Source organism: Desarmillaria tabescens (assembly GCF_030435595.1).
Source record: "Desarmillaria tabescens strain CCBAS 213 chromosome Unknown EV420scaffold_39, whole genome shotgun sequence".
In the NCBI taxonomy this organism is placed as follows: domain Eukaryota; kingdom Fungi; phylum Basidiomycota; class Agaricomycetes; order Agaricales; family Physalacriaceae; genus Desarmillaria; species Desarmillaria tabescens.
Genome location: NW_026848338.1, coordinates 44,845 through 67,400, shown reverse-complemented (window position 1 = coordinate 67,400; position 22,556 = coordinate 44,845). Strand labels below are relative to the sequence as shown.

General features: G+C 48.7%; 6 protein-coding genes across 6 annotated transcripts; 3 read left to right on the top strand and 3 right to left on the bottom strand.

The window, feature by feature from the left end:
• Positions 1-2: 2 nt before the first annotated feature.
• Positions 3-909, top strand: EV420DRAFT_1647044 (NADP-dependent oxidoreductase domain-containing protein; the record flags this gene model as incomplete). The annotated part of the gene is made up of 5 exons (XM_060477996.1): positions 3-357; positions 407-424; positions 480-655; positions 709-859; positions 890-909. 5 exons carry the CDS (start codon positions 3-5, stop codon positions 907-909), a joined length of 720 nt encoding a protein of 239 aa, XP_060326730.1.
• On the bottom strand, positions 864-4,664 carry EV420DRAFT_1312863 (NRPS-like enzyme; the record flags this gene model as incomplete). The annotated part of the gene is made up of 17 exons (XM_060468601.1): positions 864-1,684; positions 1,734-2,038; positions 2,095-2,360; positions 2,415-2,472; positions 2,528-2,751; positions 2,804-2,829; positions 2,885-3,017; positions 3,065-3,136; positions 3,188-3,222; positions 3,274-3,308; positions 3,365-3,447; positions 3,497-3,550; positions 3,605-3,736; positions 3,790-3,821; positions 3,877-3,936; positions 3,992-4,354; positions 4,409-4,664. The coding sequence occupies 17 exons, from the start codon at positions 4,662-4,664 to the stop codon at positions 957-959; spliced, it is 2,862 nt and encodes a 953-aa protein (XP_060326729.1). The 3' UTR covers positions 864-956.
• Positions 4,665-8,769: 4,105 nt separating this feature from the next.
• Positions 8,770-10,152, top strand: EV420DRAFT_1565471 (uncharacterized protein). Its single transcript, XM_060474029.1, has one exon. It carries the CDS (start codon positions 8,788-8,790, stop codon positions 10,021-10,023), a length of 1,236 nt encoding a protein of 411 aa, XP_060326728.1. The 5' UTR covers positions 8,770-8,787; the 3' UTR covers positions 10,024-10,152.
• Positions 10,153-11,356: 1,204 nt separating this feature from the next.
• EV420DRAFT_1483214 (uncharacterized protein) lies at positions 11,357-12,967 on the bottom strand (the record flags this gene model as incomplete). Its single annotated transcript, XM_060469950.1, has 4 exons — positions 11,357-11,644; positions 11,696-12,479; positions 12,534-12,865; positions 12,920-12,967. 4 exons carry the CDS (start codon positions 12,965-12,967, stop codon positions 11,357-11,359), a joined length of 1,452 nt encoding a protein of 483 aa, XP_060326727.1.
• Positions 12,968-14,152: 1,185 nt separating this feature from the next.
• Positions 14,153-14,997, bottom strand: EV420DRAFT_787741 (uncharacterized protein). Its single transcript, XM_060483463.1, has 2 exons — positions 14,784-14,997; positions 14,153-14,736 (listed from the first exon to the last, which is right to left on the bottom strand). The coding sequence occupies exons 1-2, from the start codon at positions 14,876-14,878 to the stop codon at positions 14,307-14,309; spliced, it is 525 nt and encodes a 174-aa protein (XP_060326726.1). The 5' UTR covers positions 14,879-14,997; the 3' UTR covers positions 14,153-14,306.
• A 3,697-nt stretch (positions 14,998-18,694) lies between these two features.
• On the top strand, positions 18,695-20,714 carry EV420DRAFT_1565467 (Gti1/Pac2 family-domain-containing protein). The gene is made up of 3 exons (XM_060474028.1): positions 18,695-18,892; positions 18,983-19,458; positions 19,513-20,714. Exons 2-3 carry the CDS (start codon positions 18,994-18,996, stop codon positions 20,401-20,403), a joined length of 1,356 nt encoding a protein of 451 aa, XP_060326725.1. The 5' UTR covers positions 18,695-18,892; positions 18,983-18,993; the 3' UTR covers positions 20,404-20,714.
• The last annotated feature ends 1,842 nt before the right edge of the window (positions 20,715-22,556 follow it).

Below are 22,556 nucleotides of genomic sequence, written 5' to 3'. Positions count from 1 at the left end.
ATATGTGGGACTACGAAACGTCGATACCGGAAGTTATGGATAGCCTTCATAATCTCGTCGCAGCGCGGAGGGTTCTCTACCTCGGGATCTCTGATACCCCCGCATGGGTCGTCTCTCAGGCCAACCAATACGCCATGGACCAAGGCAAGAAGCCGTTCATCATCTACCAAGGTAAATGGAGTATCTTGGAGCGTTCGTTTGAGCGCGAAATCACTCCTATGGCAGAATCTCTGGGCATGGCGCTCTCTCCGTGGGTTTTTCTCGGGCAAGGGAGACTGCGAACGGATGCAGAGGAGCAGCGAGGGAGAGAAGGGACTTATGACGAGGGACCCGGATTGAAAACGCACAGAGGCGGAGGTGATGATGTCTGGGGCATTGGAGAAGGTAGCGACCGAGATTGGTGTAGGGACCAATGTCACTGCGGGTGAGTTGGAATTATCTTCATCCATGCCTTGAATTTCTGACGAGTGTGTGAGTAGTTGCGATCGCATACGTGATGCAGAAGGCACCGTATGTCTTCTCAATTATCGGAGGCCGGAAAGTGGAACACCTTCAGGCGGACTTAGCGGCGCTGGACATTTCGTTGTCGAAGGATCAGATCGAGTACTTAGAAACCGTCATACCTTTTGATCCTGGGTTCCCTACGACGATGATTGTGAGCTTTGGTTTACCCTATTTTTTGGTGTTTTGATCTGATGAGCAATGTAGGGCGACGGGACCAGCCATAAAATATTCCTTGCCTTGACCGCGAAGATGGCGAAGCAGCCCACTGGGCAAGCCTATCATGCCCTGACTGAATGTGACTCGGATTCTAACGAGTTACCAGTATTTTGTAGTTTGACTTTCAAACGATATATGTGTATGTAGTACATTCTCATTTCAATTCTAGTGACCCATCTAGCCTATTAGATCCTTGCTTTAAGAGTCAAATGATACTATATTGAATGTGAAGCGGGTCAGAGATAGCCTTCTTGTAACCCTGCAATAACCAAGTCGTGGTCCAGAAAGTCCATATGACCTCCAGGTACTCGCACGACTCTGGCTCCCGGCACCCAACATGAAGCTCCTAGGTCGTCTTGTTCCTCTTTCGGCATTGGTATAAGTCTTGCGCCCTCCTCCGCAACATACACCGTAACCGGAGCCTTGACATCCTTCATGCTCCCCATCCACTCTTCTATATCAGGCCGAAGACAAAAATCACCAATCAAGCCCGAAAACTGCCGCGCAATATTCATCGTCAGTCTCTGTAAAGGCGAACCACCGGTTCCGTTGAAAGCAGAGCGCAGTGCATCGACAGAACTTTTCCTACTCTTATCCCACGCCGTTAAATCCAGCATGATCTTAATGACGGCAGCGATGAACTCCTCTCTGCGGTTTGGATGGTCGGCAGGGGGGATTTGGTGTAAGAAAACAGAGGGGAAAAGATCCAACATAGTAAGCTGCGATACGGTATCACCATGACGCTCAAACTCCTGGGTCATCAAAAAAGCGAGTATGCTTGACGCAGAGTATCCAGCAAAACGGTATGGTCCAGTGGGCTGTTGCTCCTTGATTTTACGTCTGTAAAATGCTACGAGATCTTCCAGACTCGTCATCGGCGCATCCGGCGTCACCTGGACAGTCGACACAGCTGTGCGGAATTTCTCTGGATATGACCTGAAGTCGAATGCAAGACCCGCACCTCCTGCGAGTTCTTTAGTGACGAATATACAGGCTAAAAAGGAGGAACTAACCGTGGAAGGCAATTAGCGGCGGCTCTCCTTTCCCTTTTCTGAGCTTGACGATGGTCTCTCCCGGTTCCGGAAGTTTCGTGAACGCAATTACAGGCTCACCCTCGTCGTCGTCCGAGTCAGAAGTATCCGTAGTTCCATTAGCCAGAGAGGTAGTGATAGCTTTATGAACGAAGGCGGCTAAAAGAGATATCGACGGGTTATTGAAAACGAAATTCTGTGGTAGAGCCCGGATGGCACTGGTGGAGATTATGTGGGTTTTCCGAAGGGTACTGACAATCGTGTTGCGGATCGCAATGGCTATGAGACTTTGGGGGGATGAGCTTGACATGTTCGGGCAGGGAAGGAGAAAAAGAACACAGACCTGTCAACTCCGACAACAAAGATGTCCTGCGTATCAGAGATTTGAGCATCGGTATGAAGAAGGTTGTGCACAATGCGCCCAATCCATTCTGTAATATCGTCGACACTCCATTTCTGTGGTGCCGGGACACTGGAAAGAGAGATATTTTCTACCGCTTCGTATGCCGCCTCAATCTCCTTACTGTAGGCCTCAAGAATAGCTGGTCGTCGAAGAGTTCCTTTAGAGGTGAATGTGAAAGGCTTGGATGGATGCGTAACAATGATCATCTACGATACCGATGTTAGTGTGAGTGCCCAAGTAATGAAGTGATTACGCGCTACCTCTTTGAAGATCCTTGAATGCTGCGGTGCCTCTTCATTCGCTTTGGACACCGTGTCCCTAGAAAACAGTGTCAATACGAGTAAAAAAGAAAAGAAAAGACATGTGCCATTACCAAATGCTCGCACGGAAGTCGGCAAGGTCTTTCTCGTTGGTTGGGTCAAACTCATATCCCGGAGCTGGTGAGACCAGCACCCCGGGTTGGAATCTAGATCGGCCAAACATAACGGCGGCGGCAATTCGTCTGTCAGTAGTAATCGTTTTTTCTGCTAGAATATTAGCATAGTACAGAAGATGGAAGAAATTGAACATGCCAATTGGCGTAGGGTTCGTCTTTTCCTGCACTAAGTGTGAGTACGAGTGGTAGGAAAGCGACAAAACGTGAACGTACCCCAGTGCTATGGATAATTTGGTCATCTATCAAGTTCTGTTCACCACAGTCACTTTATAACGAAAGCAGGATAAAACATACCGTGTCTTCCATAGCACTTGAACATTTCAGGATTGACGAGATGCCTGATAAATATGTCTGTAGTATCGTACGCCCTGACGCCGTCTATTGTGGTGTTGAAGACCGCAGGAGAATATCCGGTTTTAGGATTTTCCTTTGAAAAAATGAGAACAGACGATGCATCGAAGTCGGATCACCTACCCTAATGATTACGTGGAACATATTCTCTTCACCGTCGATTGGGAGAAGGTCATAGTTGATATAATGTGCCCACTGTGTCAAAAGAGTAAACGAAGGTCGACAGTATGGTAATTTTGAACTTACCTCAAACCATTCCCACCCTTCAGCAGGCGTCTCTTCTAATATGACATCATTAGCAAAAGCTCTCTCAATCGCATCAGGAAACATACTGGGAATTAGCTTAGCAGAGAAGGTGGTTTCGGTACTAAGGGAAGGATAAGCATTACAGTTTGATTTTCTACACCGTGGACCGAAACAAACCTGCCGAACAAGGCGCAGAGGGGCACACCTTTGGCTACCAACGAGTCTCCAGCAGATTTGGCGAGCGGTCCACCTCCAAACAACTACCAAAAGTGAATCAACAGTCGCCAAAGGAAAGAGAAAAGTTCGTACTGCTACTGTAACCTTCTTTAGAACTTCGGCAGCGGAAGGATCGCGTGCCCATGCCTAGTATTCGATAGAGCTTAGCCTCTCGACACTATGAATAAGAAAGTCACTCACCTCGAAGAAGTGAGGAACACAAAGCACAACCGTGCATTTCGTTGCTACTATTCCTTCCAAAACACGCTCTGGCGTTGGCACTATGGGTGGATTTTCAGGACGGAATACTGCTATGGTTACACCGTCTGACGCCTGAGATGATTGGTCATGGTCAGAAGGGAATGATAGAGAATTATTTAACATACGGCGACCATCAGTGTCCAGCACCCCATGAGATCTAAGCAGAAAATTTTCAGTAAAATATCCGACATTTGATGAAATAGAACACGCACGATACATAGCTGAGGCATGTGCCGAAAGAACATGCCCGCAAACATCCATGTCTCCGTAAGCTTGTTAAGAATCGTATCAGATCCCGCAGCTAGGCGAAAGAAGAAAAGGTCGCACATAACCAGACCCCCTGCATCATATAAAATCGATGCGTGTGGGGAATTGGACTGGGGAAGCGTGTTGATCCTGATGAGTGTATAATGAGCGCTAGTTGTTCCCAGTCAGGCCGCACATGCGGCAGTGGCTCCGAATGATCCTTCAAGTAGAGGTCTTCGAATGTTGGCATCGGTATCGTAGTTACGCCGTCTTGCACACGGGCGACTTCCTGCATAGCGGGATCAGCACTGACAAATAGAGACTTGCATCCAGTGCTTTCAAGCAAGTGAGCGACTGCAGCTGGAGAGTTGCGGGTAGAAATTGGGAACGCAGTGTACCCGGCACGTATAATACCAGCAACCACGGTGAGAAATGTGATGCTATCTGCAGGAAAGTGACTCGTCTCAGCCGGTGGCCGATCAGATGAAAAGAGCTTACCAGCATTTGCCAGGACTCCTACAACCGGGACGGTGTCCGTTCGAGGAACGTACTCAAGAACAATACGACCAGCAGCATGGATGGCCTTGGTGACCTCACTCCAAGTGATCCTTTGAATATGGTCTTGATCATAGAATTGAAAGACGGGATGGTCCGGGCTGTGTTGTGCGTTGTAGTCAAAGATTTCTGGGTAGGTGAGCGACCCATCGAGAGGAGGGCGAGTAAATGTCAAGAAGGATCCAGGTGAAGTCTTCATGGTAGAGATGCGTCGACAGACAATTACCGATTACCGATTATTTATACCCCTCCTCACAAGCGCAAAGTTCTTTACTGTGACTGGAAGCATAATTAGCACGTGTATTGCGGCAGCAAGATGTTCCACTGTTATCGACCAGCACACAAGGAGAATGACGATTGGAGTAGTCGCGATAACGCCGAATCCAGATGACCGTCGGTCGTGCGAACTTGAAGCTACACCTGTCATGGCAGTCGGTCCGCAAGTGAGAATTCCAATTACAAATCGTAATTTATAGAGCACATAGTTTACTGAACCATATAAGTGCTATCCTTCACACTTGAGCTCTTGCAAAATGGCCTAGCTCAAAAATGGTTGAGTACCGTAGGCAGGCTGACAGAGACGGTGTTCTCACCGCTCTTAGATCCAAGAAACGTAACAAGATTCAAGTAGTAACGTCTACAAGGACACCGCGGGCACACACGGCTTTCAATTTGCTCTGATGACGTGAAGGGAGGAGTCTGCGTCCCATCGAACCGAAAAAAGGGTGTCCACGTGATCTCATACTCCACCGAATAATTCAAATTGAACAGTTTCACCTCCACCTCCGTTGTCGAAGCATTGCTCTAGAGATATTGCGAAAATAACACCGTCTGTCGCGCTTCTCACTGATTCCGTTACATAACTTGCTATTCTGACGGAGAAAACCCAGAGCAGAGCGTTGCTTATGCGAAAGCAAGGCTCCCGAGAGACAAAAATGTGGAAAGTATATGAATCTACAGGCTTTTTTTTTGCCCCTGACACAGAAATAAATTCAGGCAGACTAGCAACTCGTGCATAGTAGCAACTAGGTACAACTGGGGTAACATTAACTCAGATGGAATCTCGTGCTCAGTTTCAAGCCTCGAATCATGCTTATTCGATGAAAATACTTTGGTAGAGGCTTCGAATAGTCCTGGTGAGCTGCCTCCTCGGTCTCGCATTCATACCCGATGTCATCAAGGACCATCATTGTCCCGCGAGTCAATGGTACCGCTGTCGGCCATTGTCCAGAAGTTCTGAGTCAGTATGTTTCCCGGGTACGTCAGCTTCCCGGCTGGCGAACTTTATTAATTTTCGAAGAAGGGACATCGATTACAATCCGCAGGTATGTGCCGTGTCCGATGGCAGCGTGCTGATGACGCAAAGATATTTCGTCGTTTCAGCTTTAACTTTCGCTGCAGACTGGTCGTAAAACTGGTTCTTACTGAAGCACTGATTTCAGAGGCTACAGCATTAGGTCACTCGGGAAATATCACTGGGAAAGCGACATATCGCGTTCCGAATCACCTGTATACCTGAATTCGTTCCTTCAGTCTAATTTTGCTAAAGACGTGCAGGAGAAAATATGTCCATGTTCCCAATAGTTCGTTCTCTTCCTGTATTCTAAATTCATATGCTAACAGATAGTAAAACATCGGTTATCATGAAGGTGGCTATACTTCGGGGTAACAACGTGGATACCTCATTGGGCTGCTAACCCCCGATACGGACTACGCTCTCTTTAGAGAAGCTCAAATCGTGCTCACGCTGCTGCTCTTCGGAACATGGTTCAAGAAGTTGAGGACTTGTGTTGAGTAATCAACCAGAGTCATCTTGTACAGACTCGGACGCACAATCCGATCATTAACGGACAACTTGAACACTTGGTGGACACCCTACTGCACCATTTATCACACTGCAGGTCTGTCACGATGTATTGCTTCTATAGTTATAACTTATGGTCGAGCGCTCGTCTTTAGTTCCTGTGGTCGTTAGGGGCCTTGTCTGATTCCCCGGGGGATTCGGAGTAACATGGCGACGAGCGATCGTTCGACTTAAACCTATGCTGGCTCTAATAGGTTCGTTTTCTTTCAAACCTGCTGGTCGTGATGTTGAAGGGTGTCTTAGAACTCAAATTAGTTAGGCGAGCTTTAGCATCATTGTCACGGTCGGAGGGAGAATCTGTAAAAAGGTGTGTCTCCCACTGCCTCCCTCGGGTTGACTCTCATCGTCTTGCAGCTTCTCTCATCAATAAAGGTCATTCCTACCTCTTTATCGGTTGACCCAGAGAGGTTGAAACTTGAACAGCAAGAGCAAGCGCAGATTCCGGACCGATATCGTCTAACGGCCCGAGAGAACCGGCGCCAGGCATGTTCCGCTCTGCATTCAGCTCGTACCACGGAACAAACGAAGAATTCGACGCATTTCTACCGTATTCACAACGACATTGATGGCCCCATGACCGTCCTAACCCTCGGACAGACGATTTTATATTCAAACAGTTTACCAAGCTTACGGCGTTTGCGTAGGAGTTTGTAACAGATTAGATCTTTCGCCGTCGATTGTTATTGTCGCCATAGGCCCAGGTACCCAGCGCTAAGTTCTCGGCGACTGCTGCAGCTCACTATAGGATACGGCATTCCCATATTCTACTGCAATTTTGGCAACACCGTCAACAGCGCGAACCAAGTGTAGTACTTGATACGCTATAAAGCTGGAGTAACCATCCGCTCTGTGAGTGAGTATCAATAGGATGGAGAAAAGGATATTGCTGATATGAATTAAGTGAAATGGATGTCACAGACCACGTAATGGCCACGCAGAGATAAACGGGACACGACTAAGGCCCCAACGATGTCGTGAACACTAAAACGTTTCTGGATGGTCATGTACTGAAGTACCGGTCGGCAACGAAGACCCGGAAGACCCAAAGATTACTACCACGCTATTACAGATGGAACGAATAGTCCATTGTGAGCAACATACTGAAAATGTCGGGACCTAGTCCAGGCTTATGGCGGCGAGAGCCCGTGTTCGAGACGAAACTCGAGAAGAAGGTAAGTGCAATCACTTTGCTTAATGTTGTTCTGGAGACTCTATCACCAGTAGGTTCTACGTCGTAATATCTAGGAGCAAGGTTAGACGGATGAACAGAAGAATTCGCATTTCACAGCCGATAACTCCAGAACTCGTAGTAAACGTTGCAAAGCGGGGGCACGCCTCCCAGAGACACAAGCCACACTCGGCATCTACCAGATCGTTGCGTTTTTGGGGGCTGATTATTTCTTTGTTCTTTGTTTCTCCGTCATTGATCAACCCAGGAATGAAATAAGACAAGAAATAAGACAACCGATATTAGTTATGCGCTGTGGTTCTGGGTTTGATCAGGGGACTCTACGGATTTCACGGGAGTCTTTTGAAGTCTCGTACAAGACCCTTTTTACGCCTACGCGCCTGGTTTGAACCGCTTCTTGACTTTAAGTGTTAAGTAGTTTTCTAGATCTTCATGGATCGGGCTTGATGAAATGGTGCGACAGATCCCGTGGCTTCCCTGCGAATTTAAGGTTTATGAAACCGCCAATGGCAGAGGATTGGAGTATTCATATGGCGGACTGGCAGTGCTTTTTATTATGTACTAAAGGTTCTAGATTTATTTCGGGCCGGTGAGCCGGGCGCTTCATTCGAATAACGTTTTAGCCTCAAGCCTTCACTGACCCCACGGTCACCGTGGACCATAGGGTCTGTACCGTAACCTCGACCGTTTAGGCCATCTTTTTCACTCCGTGAATCCTTTTCTTTGGAACCGTTGCGTTCCATGTTTCTCGAAGCTCTTAGTAGGCTCTCAGCATTCTAGGATACCAAACACCCGCCGGAAGTCCGAGCCTATGCTCAACAAATGGTAGGCTACAGCTGGTGCTTTAACCAGGATCTCTGGGAACAAATGATGGGGGTGTCTTTGATATCGCAAGATGAAATCGTTGCGTTGCCAGACAATAGGACAGGTCTAACCTTTTCAGGTGGTACTAGTACCGACTGGTCCGATTCTTTTCTGCGTGGTTGGCCAATCATAAATGCTGCCACTGGGGTGGTCAAAGCGTCTCTTGAGTCTTTGTCGAGTACTCTGCATTCGATCCTTCCCGTGACCCGATACCGGACAAGATGGTAACGCGCAAAGGTCTGATTGGACGGCTCTGTGAAGACAATAGCCAATTTCCGATATCTTTTCTTGCAAAGACAACTCAATACCGACCCTGTGCGCCTATTTAAGACGTCCAACCGTTCTCAACAATGTCTCAAGGTCTCCTTCTATCTCTCTCCGTATACTGTTACACCACTGGTGAGCATGAAGCCTTCTTTCACTTCAACTATTAATAATTTTACTCATTTTGGAACTACAGACTTTAATATGTGTATGGCAGCACGAAATCCGGTTTACATCCCCCGGGACTTGGTAGACTCAATCATCGATGAGCTCAGAGACGACGCTTCCGCCCTTCGCGCATGTTCCCTCGTCGGATGGGAATGGAGGTTTCACTCCCTCTATCGCCTCTTCCAGAAATGTGATGTTGTTCTTCGATCCGAAGCGGACTTCCTCGGTTTTATCAAGTGCGAGTACATACATCTCTGCGTCAGGTCCTTGGTCCTTACCTACACCGACACTTCCTCCGGTCGCTGCCCTCCCATGATGCCCAACGTCTTCGCTACCTTGAATAAATTGGAGTGCCTGACGCTCCGCGGTCGCTACACCATCAAATCCATGTCATCCGACACTCTCGTAAGCCTTGGTCGTCTAAGCGACTCTAAAGTCGGCGCTCTTCACACCCTCATCCTGGAAGAACTTGGGAAGCGTGTCTCTCCCCGAAGACTTCCCTCCTTTCCCGCACTCCTAGCCACGTTCACCAGACTCCGAAAACTGAAGATATCATCTTCCACTCAGTTTATTTCCTTCGGACCAGAAGGGGTGAAGAGCTTGCTCGACGTCGAAGAGCTAGAACTATCCCAGATATGCCCTGGAAGCTGGTGTCATGTTGCGCAGTTTCTCGATCGCCGTTTGAAGCGCCTCTCGGTTGATATCTGTGCTCTTCAGTCCGACCGATGCCTGGAAGACCTTTTGCACTGGGCACAGTCACAGCTAGACACGATTCGGGTCCACCACGGCACCTTCGCTACCGCTCTGTACACGAACCCAAAACTTTGGGGGAAATATACTTTGGCGCGGGATGTTTTCTTCCGCGTCAAAGACCGTCGGTGGAGTAGTATCTTCGGGACTGCTAACGAGCTCAGGGCCCTAATGGGATGGTATCTTGATTGCTTTGAGGCCGCTCAAGCGGAGACCTTCTGTGCGAGCTTTGCTTGTGAAAACACAAGGAGTAGCTTGTTCGATCCGATCTGTGACGCGATGTGGACTCGATGCGACAAAATGTCCTCGGAAAGCAAAGCGCTAAAACAGTTTACGATGGAGCTGCATGGATTCGATATGGAAGGGCGTTTCTGTAAAAGGGCTATCCGGGATCGGCTTCCTCGATTGAGTGAGGAGGGTAAACTAACGGTTAGGGTTTACAGTTCTCACGTTGTTTAAATATATATCCGAAGAACCTACGTACCTCATGTCTTGTTCTATGTACTCAAAGTGTCTACGTTTCGGCATTCAAGTTCCGCAGCGAACCCTTCCTTGAGATGTCCATGCCGACCCGGGATAAAATAATACTTTTTCAAAGGTATTGTTACTGAGCGCGGTTTGTTTCAGTCAGAGTTCTTGGCGACGCTTACCGGTGACTAACATCGTCATGGACAACGCCGATGCAAATCCGAGCGAGCTGACGTTTCCGTTACGCAGATATGTAAAGAAGGACATGAGATGTTCGATAACGAGGGCTTGAGAACAAGGAGTATTCGTTTCTTCCTCCTTCCCTAATACTTGATATATGCCGGCCTAAGTCCAAAGCAATTCCAGAAAGACAGAGCCGTCACCTCTTCGCAATCAAATCGCTGGTAGTCACCCGGGATTATTCGCAGATTGTCGCCACCGCCGATAATTTTGGGGTTTGCGGAATTTTCAGGGTATGCGCTATGTGGCGCACAATACGGTCGGCGTTCACGCTCACATCATTTATTAGCTTCAGTTGAGTACAAGGGATTGAGTCGAGGCACGATAAAATTAGAGAAGAATAACAGTACCTATGCTGTGGCTCAAGCGGGTACTTTCGCGAGCCTCGTGCTAAGTAGGAAAACTCGGTCTCCTCCCTTTCGTCAACGGGTACCGTGTTCCAGAAGTCCATTGGCATGCATGTTCGGTATGGTGTTTCTAACGACGGTAAAATGCGTAAATATTCTATGTTATCTTCCCATTGTACCCAATCCCGATTTCAATGCAACCTCCCAAAGAGGAGAAATGGAGGCATTGAAGAGGTGCAACCACGGAAGCTAGATGTCCGAATCGCAGTAGGATAAACGTGAGGTCCCTTCGAATTAGCCGGGTCACATCGCGGCGTTCCTCCTATTTTTTTTAAGTCTGGCTGTCTGAGGCGTGATAGCTGTGATATTCCTCAGTTCAACTTCTGCCAGGACAATGAATTTATATCAGTTCTAGGTACCGCCGCTGAGTCCATTATCAAAGGAAAGGCATTTCCACTCTTTCGCGACAATTCAGGGGGGTATCTGAAACGACAGATAGCATGGTGCAATGAATGAGTGGCGACTGTGAATAGAACTAGATAGTATGTGGAGAAGCGGGTGGGCTTCAGGTCGCAACGATGGTCTAGGCGCGACCAAGGTCCAGAACATGCGCCAGTGGCGCAGACTGATCGTCCGGAACCGGTCCCCGAAGCAGAAGATCCGGGAAGATCCGGGAGCTGCTCAACCCAATGAAAGTTCTGTAGAGTACATATCAGGCGCCCTCCTCGGCTCTTCCCTCAACAACTCCCTATTGCCCACGACTGCGTCGCCAGGAACGAGAACACGTCTATTTCAAGCTCTCGCCTGACCAGGACGTTCTCAGCATAATCCGTCGCCACCGCAAGTCGAAGCATACCCTCTGTTGGACGGCAGCACTGATAGTCAGTAATTAGTTTCTGGATTCGCCGGCAGGTCTTGTACGACGGCAGCAGAGCAGATCCACCAAAGTCATTAGGGTCATGAGCGGAGAGAATGAACAGGCTCTGCAGGTGTTCCCATCGCCGGAGGCATTCCAAGAGCCGCGTCTGGATATGGCGTCAATGTTTCCTTCTCGACATATGAAATTCGAGGCTTACGATAATATTATCTGGCCCTTTGACATCCACTCGATCCTGATCGACGATCACACGAAGGATCTCAAGATTCTTGCACTGTGTCAAGATGCGTAGCGCCCCATCATTGAGACACCATTCTCCCGGAGTATTGGGATGAACGAATAGCTCCTTCATCGTTCCCACGTGCTTGGGAAGTACTGTCTTCCAGAATCTCCGTGCACGCGCGTCGCTTTCTGACTGAGTAAACGTGAGCGACAGCGTCATGATACCCGAATATGAGCCAAGATACTCCAAGAGAGCGTCGTCGACCATGACAACGGAAATATGTTGTAGAAAGATCTTATCAGTGCGAAGAGCAGTCCAGAACAGCTCCGGTACATTCGCGATGTGGATTTGGAGCGAGGCAAGAAGTCGAAGATGAGGAATGAGGAACGTGACGTCGGAAGGTGGAAGCATGAACTGTCCTTCGACGGATAAATGTTCTACCGGCCGGTATGTCGCAGAGGGCAGCGAGGAGAATATATCCCGTACCGAAGGAAACGCCGTGTTTGATGTACTGAAGTTAACGAGATCCAAACGATAAACGTCGGGGCTGCTAGCCATGAGGGAAGGAATTACGTCCAATATGCGGTGGCCATTAAACGTAATGTCACGAAGGTTGTGGAAGTGAGAAAAGAAGGGTTCATGAATTGTGTCGGTGTGAAGAATAATGCTGATTGTGGAAAGTTGGGGGAGTTTACTGAAGCGATGCATAACAGCGTTCACCTCGAGCGTGCTAAAACCACCCTGGCGGAAACCCAGGAAGCTAGAGAACGAATGTCTGCAGGAGTTCCGCTTGGAAAGGCGATAGAGGGCTCACTGTAACGACTTTAGACACACCAAAGAAGGAATGGCTTCAAGAAGACGCGTCGCAATGAGACTTGTCACTCGCGCCCTCCTGTTCGCCACCTTGTCCCAAAACCCAAGGTATCTGCTGTAGGGAGGGTCAAATGAGGAGTTGATGCTGAGGGATTTGATATATCGTCCAGGATTGTCTTTCCGAGACCTTAGCGACTGCAGGAGTGACATCGACACAGGAAAGAGGATGTCGTCATTGAGATTGAGCGCTACGTGTTCGAGGGTCAGAGGTGTGACGATGTAGTTCAGATGTTTGCAGGTGAATCTGGTGCGCTTCAAATCATCCAGCTCAAGCTGAAAGAACGCGAATCAGCAAGAATAGATGAAAGAAGCCGTCGTCGTACGCACCAAGGACACGATCCTGTGCAATAGTTCGTTGGCCAATGAAAGTAACATGCCGATTTGATATGTCTAGGCACTGCCAGCACGTAAGTCGCGGTAGAAGACGTTCGGGTAAAGAGAACAGCTTTAAATGCTGCTGAGATTTAAGTGATGCCGCAAATGATGGTCGGTTCCGCTTCATCGAAAAATGGACAGATAAATACGAGCCTAAATCTCAAGCTAGGTCATTTGTTGACTTTGTCTAGAGCTTGGTTTCCAACTAGAATCCGGGGCTCGGATCGGTAAGCGCCTAGACCAATGACGTACGCGACGAAGTGAGCGCCAGCACACGAGGTTCAGGCATCGGACCGGGGAAAATTTCCGATCCTTTCGTGAAAAGATTGTAGAAGGAAATATATTCCAAACGCCATCTTCCTGCGGGTGTGAGGAGGCGGGAGAAAGACCAGAGGAGACCGCCCGAGGATCATCTTGACAATTAATTGGCGCTAGGTAAGTCTCGGCCTGGTGGGATCAGACTTCGTTGATGTTTCCGGTGCGAATTGTATATCCCGGGAACTGAAAGTTCTGGCGTCAATTGATAAATCTGGGATATGAAGAGAAAGAAGCATGTTATTTCAGGCGGTTTGACTTACTGATGAAAGCGTAAATGAACTCGAACTAAGTATGGATTTCCGTCTCCCTCATGCTGGCCGAATCTTCACAATAGTCAGATCAAAACGCGTGTGAACGCGTCATCTAAAATGAGAAGGTGCCAGGCTTGGTCGGTCAGCGGCCTAGCATGTAACGTCCCAAGTCAGATTCCACCAAGATATGATGCATATTATCCGTTGGTTGCCTGCACTAAAAAGCAGCGATTAGATCGTTAATCCGCTCAGGGTGAGTGCCTCGGGCTGTGATATGGTACCCGATATCCGTATTGACTGGTATACCGACAAAAATATATCAAACTCATATGCTGCCATATACAGAGCGTTCCTAAAACGCGTGTCTGTCTCCGGCATTAGACAATTATCGACAGGTGAAATAAATCACGCACGACAATATTCTTTGGACCGCCTATATCCGCACGCTGCCTGTCGACAATAATACTCAGAATCTCGAGATTTGCGAATTACATCAGACATCTTAGAGACCCACTGTCGATACACCACATTCCAGGTGACAGAGGTGGACAAGTGGCCTCTTCATCGTATTCGCATGCCTGGGAAGTACTTGATTCCAGAACCTTAGGGTTCCGGTTTCGATTCCCCCTGTCTACGATAGGCATCATTATGGTGATCCCCGAGAACGAGCACAAGCAGTCCAACAGGGCATCGCTGCCAATAACGACAGATAACTCTTTGACGTGTATATGCTTTCCATGCTGAGAGCAGTCCAGAACGCATCTGAAATGTCATGAATGAGCAGTCGGAGTGAGGTGAGGTGGCGTAAAGTGTGGGATGACGGGGACAATATCAGGTTGCGGCAATGTAAAATTTCCCTCTAAGGTTAGCTGCTCCACAGAACAACGAAATGCCGGCGGTAAGGCAGATAAGAGGTCCAGAACGGAGTGGAGGTTTGTTACAGATGTTTCGGTGCTAACCAGACGTAGACGGAACAACCCTGGGCTCTTGGCGATGAAGGATGGGATCGCGTCGATCATCTGTCCTGTGATGTTGATGTCGCGAAGATGATGGAAGCAAGAAGAAAACTGCGGCTCGCGGTTCATGGGAGGATAATAAAAAGTATCATGCAGCGTGTCTAGGCATGGCAGAGCGCTGATGCGGCACATGATGCCATGCAGAGCAGAAATGCTCAGTTCGGACGCATGATAGAAGTAGAATCTAGATAATATTGAGATTGCAGTTCGGTGATTTGGAGAGCAGCTCACTCTATAACCACAGGAAAACCAGAGAGGGCAGGGAGAGACAGTGCGTCGAGAATGAGCTTTTCGATGCGCGAGACAACACGGCGTCTCATTCTCATCAACCAATACCACAGTTCGTGGTATTTTTCATATGGCGGATCGAACGAAGAATTCACGCGGAGATATTTGATGGATTTTCCCGGATTATTTTGTGAAGAACCTAGAGCACGGGGGAGCAGAATGGGAGTGTCAAAAGTCCACTCAAAGTTGAGATTTAATGACACTCTTCGGGGAATAAAGGAAGTGATGTTGCCGTTATAGGACTTGCAGACCAATCTCTAAGTGTTTGATGAACCTTCAAATAGATCTGCCAGAACAAAATTAGTGCCCAGAAAATTGGATTCCATGTAACCGATTTTCGCCCACCTGAGAGATAATTTTCCTGAAGGAGCTCTGAGAGAATTTTGTCGAGCATGATTCTTCTGGTCACCAGCATGTCGAAGCGATCTTAGAGCAAGCGCTTGAAGTTGTTGCAGAGATGCCAGAGAATCGAGTGCCGTGCGCTCGGCAGCAACGGAAGTGTGGTAAATGATGTCGAAAAGACTGCATCCAGCAGGGGTCCATAGCGATGTAGCCGAGTGTAGAATACGATTGTAAGGCTTCTCGCGCCAATATACGCTTATGAATCGAATTCAGAGACGCCGGTTGTTCGTAGCCCGGCGCTCGGATCGAATACCGGTTGAACCGATCACGTGCGCTTTCCATCGTCGCGGTTCATAACTTAAAGTTAAACTTTCAACTTAATGTTGACTTGATGAGCTGCGTACTAAGCTATCTTTAAGGTGAGTTACTCTGAGGCTTTGTCTGAGTCTTCGACGTCTGCATCCATTTATGCTGTCGTGTAACTTCCATTTACTGTGGAATTTTTAACATCTTCCTTTGGCAGTTATTTACCCATTCGAGGTTCAAGATTCGCAGACCTCGATTTGATTCTTGATTCTTAATTCTCATTGTATTTCTACTCACTGAAACATCTCTAGACCAGAGCCAGAGGCGTCGAGGTACTCGGAGACGTCATCAACCTTCTTTCGCCAACTCCAGGACAGACAATTCTCATTCAGCAAGTTTCTATCGGACTTTTTTGCCACTCTTGATGGTGCAGCGACGAATTCTTAACTCTTACAGTCTAGTGGTACCGCGTACCTTGGGTACTGCTTCTACCGCGCGATCCAGCCCCTTCGACTTAGGCCCGGCCCGTGAACCATTCTTTTCTCACAGCGTCTTGTGGTTTTCTTAAGCTTTGTTGCACCAGTAAACGACAAGCCTCGGCCACTCTAGCCTACGAAGTTCATTGTTCAAAAATCTTTGACACCAAGGCCTGACGTGTCCTCGTGATTTTCCCCTGCAAATCCCTGGTCAGGGCGCCTTGCAACGAGATACTAGTAGTAAACGCCCCCACACGTACTGTGACCAGGGGCACTCGGAAATAATTCGGCTGGCGCAATGTTCCGCATATAAGACTCGGTCGGGGATACCTCAGTCCCCGCTTTTCATATTGCATCTGGGTCTGGGAATCTCCCGTCGGCTAAGATAAAATATCAAATCCTGATCTCCCTATTCACATGGCCTACTTTCGACCTATTTTTTTCTCCCAATACTCGCCCTCCAGGCAGCCAGTAAAGCCTCTGCCGCAGAGAAAGCCCTATTACCTCCTCTCACGAGTACATCTTCCCCGTGCTGACATTTTTAGCCCTTTGACGGTTGCAGACGCAGAATGGCTGAATACATCCATGGTTAGGCCTATTAACAGCGCGCGGTTCGAACCTCCTGTGCGACGCCGTGCGCATGGTCCACACACGAAGGTACCACCGCCACCACTGACTCCTGTCGCGCAACAGGGACGCTGGCTGATTTCCTTGACGACTATCTCATTCACCCTCCCCATCATGGACCTGATGGCTGTCGTGACTCGTCCAGAAGGTTTCCCTCGATAACTTTGGCTTTCTCCTCCCATGGCCACGCGAAGCAGGCGTAATCTCGCACCCTGTGTGTCAGATCTGAACGATCTAGCCTTTCCCTCCCCCGCAAAACTCTTTTCCCTTCCAATGATGGGTCCTATCGTGTGGCGCGAAGCTTCTGAATCTCTCATCTTCCCTGCGTTTTTTTTTGGTGGCGCGTAGAATGAAGGTGGACTATTCAGCGGGATTCGGTCCGGCTTCTTCTGAGCCCTGCCCTTCTTAATACCACGAGCGAAGCCACGGCGTGCACTCGAGTCCATAGGCCTTCGACTCGAGTCGATGACCTGCCACTGTGATGATAACGCGATTTGCTAAGCGGTCTAGCTTCATATGGAGCGGCAATACGATAGATAATTGGAGGCAGTTTCTATCTTGGAGCCTTTTGCGGTCGCCAATGAGAGCCTGCTTTCAACGGCAAACACTCCCCGTTTTCTTATACGACTACGTATCGTCTCAGCCCCAGTCCTTCGGACCTTGTCACTTCTCTCTTGATCATTAGCTTCTAATCATTTCTGGTAATGAACTTGGGAAGGCCGGGGACCCCGTACTCCGTGATTTGCGAACTTTCGCAGTGCTGAGCTTCTAGTCGTGACTGGATGCGGTGGCGATACGATAAACTCCTGGTCTTGTAGGCAATTGAATTGGGGTCGACCGCAAGTTTCGTATTGGACTCCTGACAAACCCGTCCATCTGGGCACGTAGTTTACACGCTGAACAGTGAAGAAGCACTACGCCGGAGCTAGCCTACCAGGTTTCGACTTCTCTCTGGGCTCCGAACTTCGACTTCTCATAGTTCATGAACGGTCGAAGTCATCGATGTAATATTACCGCGTAGCGTCGAGGACCCAGCTCAGGCTGCAACTGGAATGGAAGAGTAGCAAAGACCTGAACTTGGCGGCAACGTCGATTCTAGCGTACTGCGATCTTCATACCGTGATCCCAGATTTATAAGCACAAATGCTCCGCAGCATTCGTCTGAATCGTATACCCTTACAGCGTCTTAGCTTCGATTTCTCCTGGTTCGTGGACAAACTTCGATAGTCGAAGACGGCCTCCGGGGTTTCAATCGAACCGGTTAGGTTTGAGGTTCTCTTCACTTTGAGGCGGTCCTAACGCGTGGAGGACACTGCCAGGCTCCAAACAACGTTCTAGTTAAGTCATCCATCTCACCTCATGGGCTTCACGGAGACGAAAAAAGCCAAGCTAGGTAAACACTTAGCATTAACCTTTTGTCTACACTGTTTACCGATCATATGCCTAGACTTCTCAACTTTCATTCTTCCGATATACGGGCACTCTAAAGTTCACAACGCGCCGCGATGGTGATAAGTACGACATTATCAAAGGTATTAAATGCTGAAGGGCCTGGCCTTTGATTGATTACAGTGGCAATAGTTACTCCCTTCGACTTTGGGTACTATTCTTCCATCTCAGTGGAAATTTTGGGCTCATTCATCTAGATTTCCTGGTCTGCATACGTAGGGGGCCACGGTGAACCCGCGGTAGATCCCGCTGCAATGGTAATACGCTTGCATTACACTTACGCAGCACCTAGCCTCTGATCAATTACTTACTATTTCACCCCTGGATGCGATTCTTCCGTCCTTGAGGCTTTGAGCCAGTTGTAAATGTATCGCACTACTGCACCGCCAGTACGGAGATGCGCCTGCCTCGTGCCAATCCTTCTGGACTCCTTGTAAAACTCGCTAGACAGTAAATCCTGGTTGGTCATTTGAAAGTCTCCTTGTAAGCTTCTGGCAGCACGCTTGATTCACTTTCACGTCACAGACGCAACTTGTCAGGACTTGAATTGAAGAGTTGTGTCAAAGTCGGCTGGCACGCAATACCGCTTACGCTTCAAAGATGTCGCTATGACTAAGCAAAAACTTTAAATTCAAAGTCTACCTCAACGAGCACCACCAAAACCACTTGAACCGTCGAGAACAGATAAAATTGCAAGCCAAAGTACCGTATAGAAAAAATACAGAGCAACGGCGGTGGGAGCCTGCTGGAAACACAAACAAATTGTGGCGCAGGGCCGAGAGTGAGGCGGAGATTGAATACAATCTCACCGCTCGCCTTATTTTTTCTATTCCGCCGCCAATTTGCTTGACGGTAAGTCAACTTTAAGTGAAAACTTTATTCTTAAATGTATCTGATTATTTGCTCTCACTATCTCTCGTGGTCGTTCGTTGGACAATGAAGACGTTTCAAGCATGTCGCAGTCGTCGTCAGCGTGGACAGAGCCACCCTGGTCGGGGTGGATAGAAACGACTGGGGATGCTCTGCTCATCCTCGAAGCCGCTCGTCGAGGCCTGATACCACGGGTGACCCGTCGCTTAGTCGATGCTGAACGCAAGATGATCACGTCGGGGTCTGTATTCGTATTCGACGAGGATGAGAGTGGCATCAAACGCTGGACCGATGGGTTCTTCTGGAGTCCGAGCCGAATTTTGGGTAATTTCTTGCTATATCGCGAGACAGACAAGAGAGGGCCCAGTCATCGAGGGCGTGGCGACGAGCAGCAGCAGGAGACAGACGATTTTTCAACGGATAATCCAGCCAATAGGCGCCCTCGGACGGACGGACGTCTACTCAGTGTTGCTAAACATCGTGAACGGAGTTTGGTCGGAAGTCTGACGAATAGCTACAAGTTCAAGCCGGATGGATTAATGAAAAAGGTACGTCTGCCTTGCTTTTTCTGTTCTTTAGTATTTTATCTCACTTTTGCCTAGACTTTTTCTTTGAATATCGGAGGAGTAGCGCAGCACCTGATATCCTATTACAAGGTCGAAGACGTAGAAAATGGCCGACTGCGCTCGCCTTCATCTCTGCCAGAGCTTGCATCGCTCGACATCAGCCCAGAATATCTCGACAAGACACACTTTCGTAATCCACCAAAGGTCGAGATAGGCGCTGATGGAATACCGCGGTACCGCGGTGACGCAGACGACATTGATACCTCTCCAACGCTATCACCCACATCAATCGCAGGACTGCCGCTGCTGAGTGATGCTCATATCATTGAAGGCAACAAACGTTCTGGCAAGCGGTATGATCCGTACGGTTCCCCTCCAGTGTCAAAGCGGCGCAAGCTGAACAAAACCGAGGAGCCAACGCCTAGTGCACCTCCAGAGCAGCCCCCAGAAACACCAACTCCCACAGCGCCTGTACCAGTAGCTGCTCCCGTTCCTGTTGCCACCCCATTTCCAGATCCTACTGGTGCCGCTACCGCTACTGCAGTTATTCCGGGCCATCATTTGCCCCCATATCCGTACAACTTCTACCAGCTCCCACATCCCCCCGTTTATTACTCTGCTCCGGTGAATGGGGTGTCGCCACCGCCGCCACCGCAGTCACCTCCGTACCCGGCGCCTTATATGCCTTACACACCACCAGCAGTGATAACAGCAGATCCAAGTCAACCGGGGGTGCCGCCCCAACCTCAGTATTATTCGTATTACCCCCCGCCGGGGTATCCTCCGTATCCAAGTATATGGCCGGCGTATCCTGGGTATCCCATGCCGCCCCCGCCTCAGATGGTCCAGCAGCAGCAGTCCGAGTCTGCGGCCGAGCAGGGACAACAGGAACAGCAGCAGCAGCAGCAGCAACAAGTAGCGGTATAGAGTTTCGACTTTGTCCTTCTAATCCTCGTCTTCTTTCGTTTATTTTATTTTGTCGCGTTTTGCAAGTGTATGATTTCTGGTATCTAACCCCGTCCTGTATCTTGTCATCTTTTCGTTCTTCTATCGGCGTTTATTGTAGTATGGTTTCATTTGTCGTGGGTTTGGGTTTGGGAGAAGTTTTGTTTTAAAAGCTCGTGTACAGTACTAACTTGGTGGATTCGGTTCTTAACCCAGTAACTTAGCTGTTGGTGTTCGTACCGTACATTATAATCTGACATATGCCATTTTGTATCAAAGTAGAAGTTTGTCGCTGTAGCCCAAGTTTGAGGTTGAGTAGCTTTTTCTGGGTCTTGACAAGGCGTCTGACGGTGGAGAAGATCCTACAGGAATTCTTCTGAGGTACTGCGAAAGCTCCTGAAACAGACAGATTCCGTTTACAGCGGCAAGCTGAGGACTTGGCAAGCTGGATCCGGACAATCGTCAGATTTTCCACTTGCAATTTTTACATCTGCCCGCCGGATTTGCGGGCGCCTGGCAGTTTCGGGAGCCGCGAATTGTATGGACACTTTGTACCAAAATAACGGTGATGCTGATCATGATGATCACGCACCAAAATAGCATTCTATCTACTAACTTTGAACCCAATGCTACTTGTTTTGAACGAAATGTTTCAGGAAAATCCAAGAAAAATGACAAGAAAAATATAAGAAAAGAGGTCAGAAACGGTAAAAAGTAGGTTTCAGCTTCTTAATGTTAGAAGTCGTACGGATCTAGTAATATCTGAGCTTCAACCTTTACCACCGAGCCATCACTCAGGAGCCAGGACAAGGTCCTGGGCAATGGGCAATTAAGAAGCACAGTCACGTGACGTTCTGACCTTTGTACGGAATGTCAGCTTTGACCTTGTCCCTGCTATCATCAGCTGGTAAAGCTCTCGGAACTCGAGGCACTCCGTTTGACAAGGGAGGACCCATTTTTGTTACCCAGGGGTCGTCTGTGATGCTTGTAATCCATCGATAGGCCGACTGCCATATGATACTCAACCCGGAACTTGCGCCCTTTGTCTGCTGAGCGCTCTGTCTCTGGCAAGGACAAGAATCTTGGTACCTCAATGTCTTTTGTAGGATCCTTCACATGTGGTACCACTTCTCTTCTGACTCTCTTCCCCCGCATCCTGAGGAAACATCCGATTGATTCGAAATGCTTTCTGGTCCTTGTAATCCCTTTTTCCACTCAGGAGCCGGTGCGAGGTCTGAAATACGACGTGGGTAACGGGGTTGAAGCATTCTATTCGCACTCTGCCGTTGAAGATGCGAAGGCGGCAAGTACTCGTGCTCGCAAACCTGTTATACATTAGATTGTCCGACTGGGTTCCTCTAGACTGTTCTTGAGTGACAGTTCCTCCTGTTATTTCCCGCCAGCAACAAGAACCGTCCTGTTCTCCCGAGATTTCCACCTGTCCACTGCTCTACCTTGGGCCTGAATATCTACATCTCTATCCGATCATCGAATGGAAATGCGCAAGATGGGGGCTATGTACTTCCTTTCTGAGGCCCAAGGCGCGCTAGGAAAAGGGCGCTAAGGTAAAAAGAGTACGAGAATCCACTCATTGCCGCTTTCCATCGGGTTCATGTTGGAGCTCTCCGCTTGGCGCGATGAGTTTGAGTTTATCTCTCTCGAGGGCGTCGGCTCTCCGTGCCGTCTTCAGTAATGAAACTCCGGTCCTCGCCTCATCTCCGCCTTCATGGAATCATGATGGATATGTTTACACACCGGTCATATGTATAGACCTACGTGACATATGTCGTCCAACATTCGTTGGTACCTCTTGATGGCATATTTTCATCGACATACCAGCTCTCAATTATATGGATGACCCTTCATTTCCCCAGGTCCCCCAGGGCGAGGTCCCGGCTCCGCCGCAATAAACGCGATTTGGCCTCAACGGCAGCAGACCGGCATATCACAGGATCCTCGCTTACGCACCGTTTACGGGACCTTTTCCCTAGCCGCGGCTATATCTGCATCATGAATCAATTAAACCGACAGAGCCTGATCGTGTGGGTTCAAGCTTCTTTAATTCATATCCGGTACCATTGACACATCAATCAGGGCCCCGAAGGCACAAATAACTCCTCCGGAGACGTACAGCC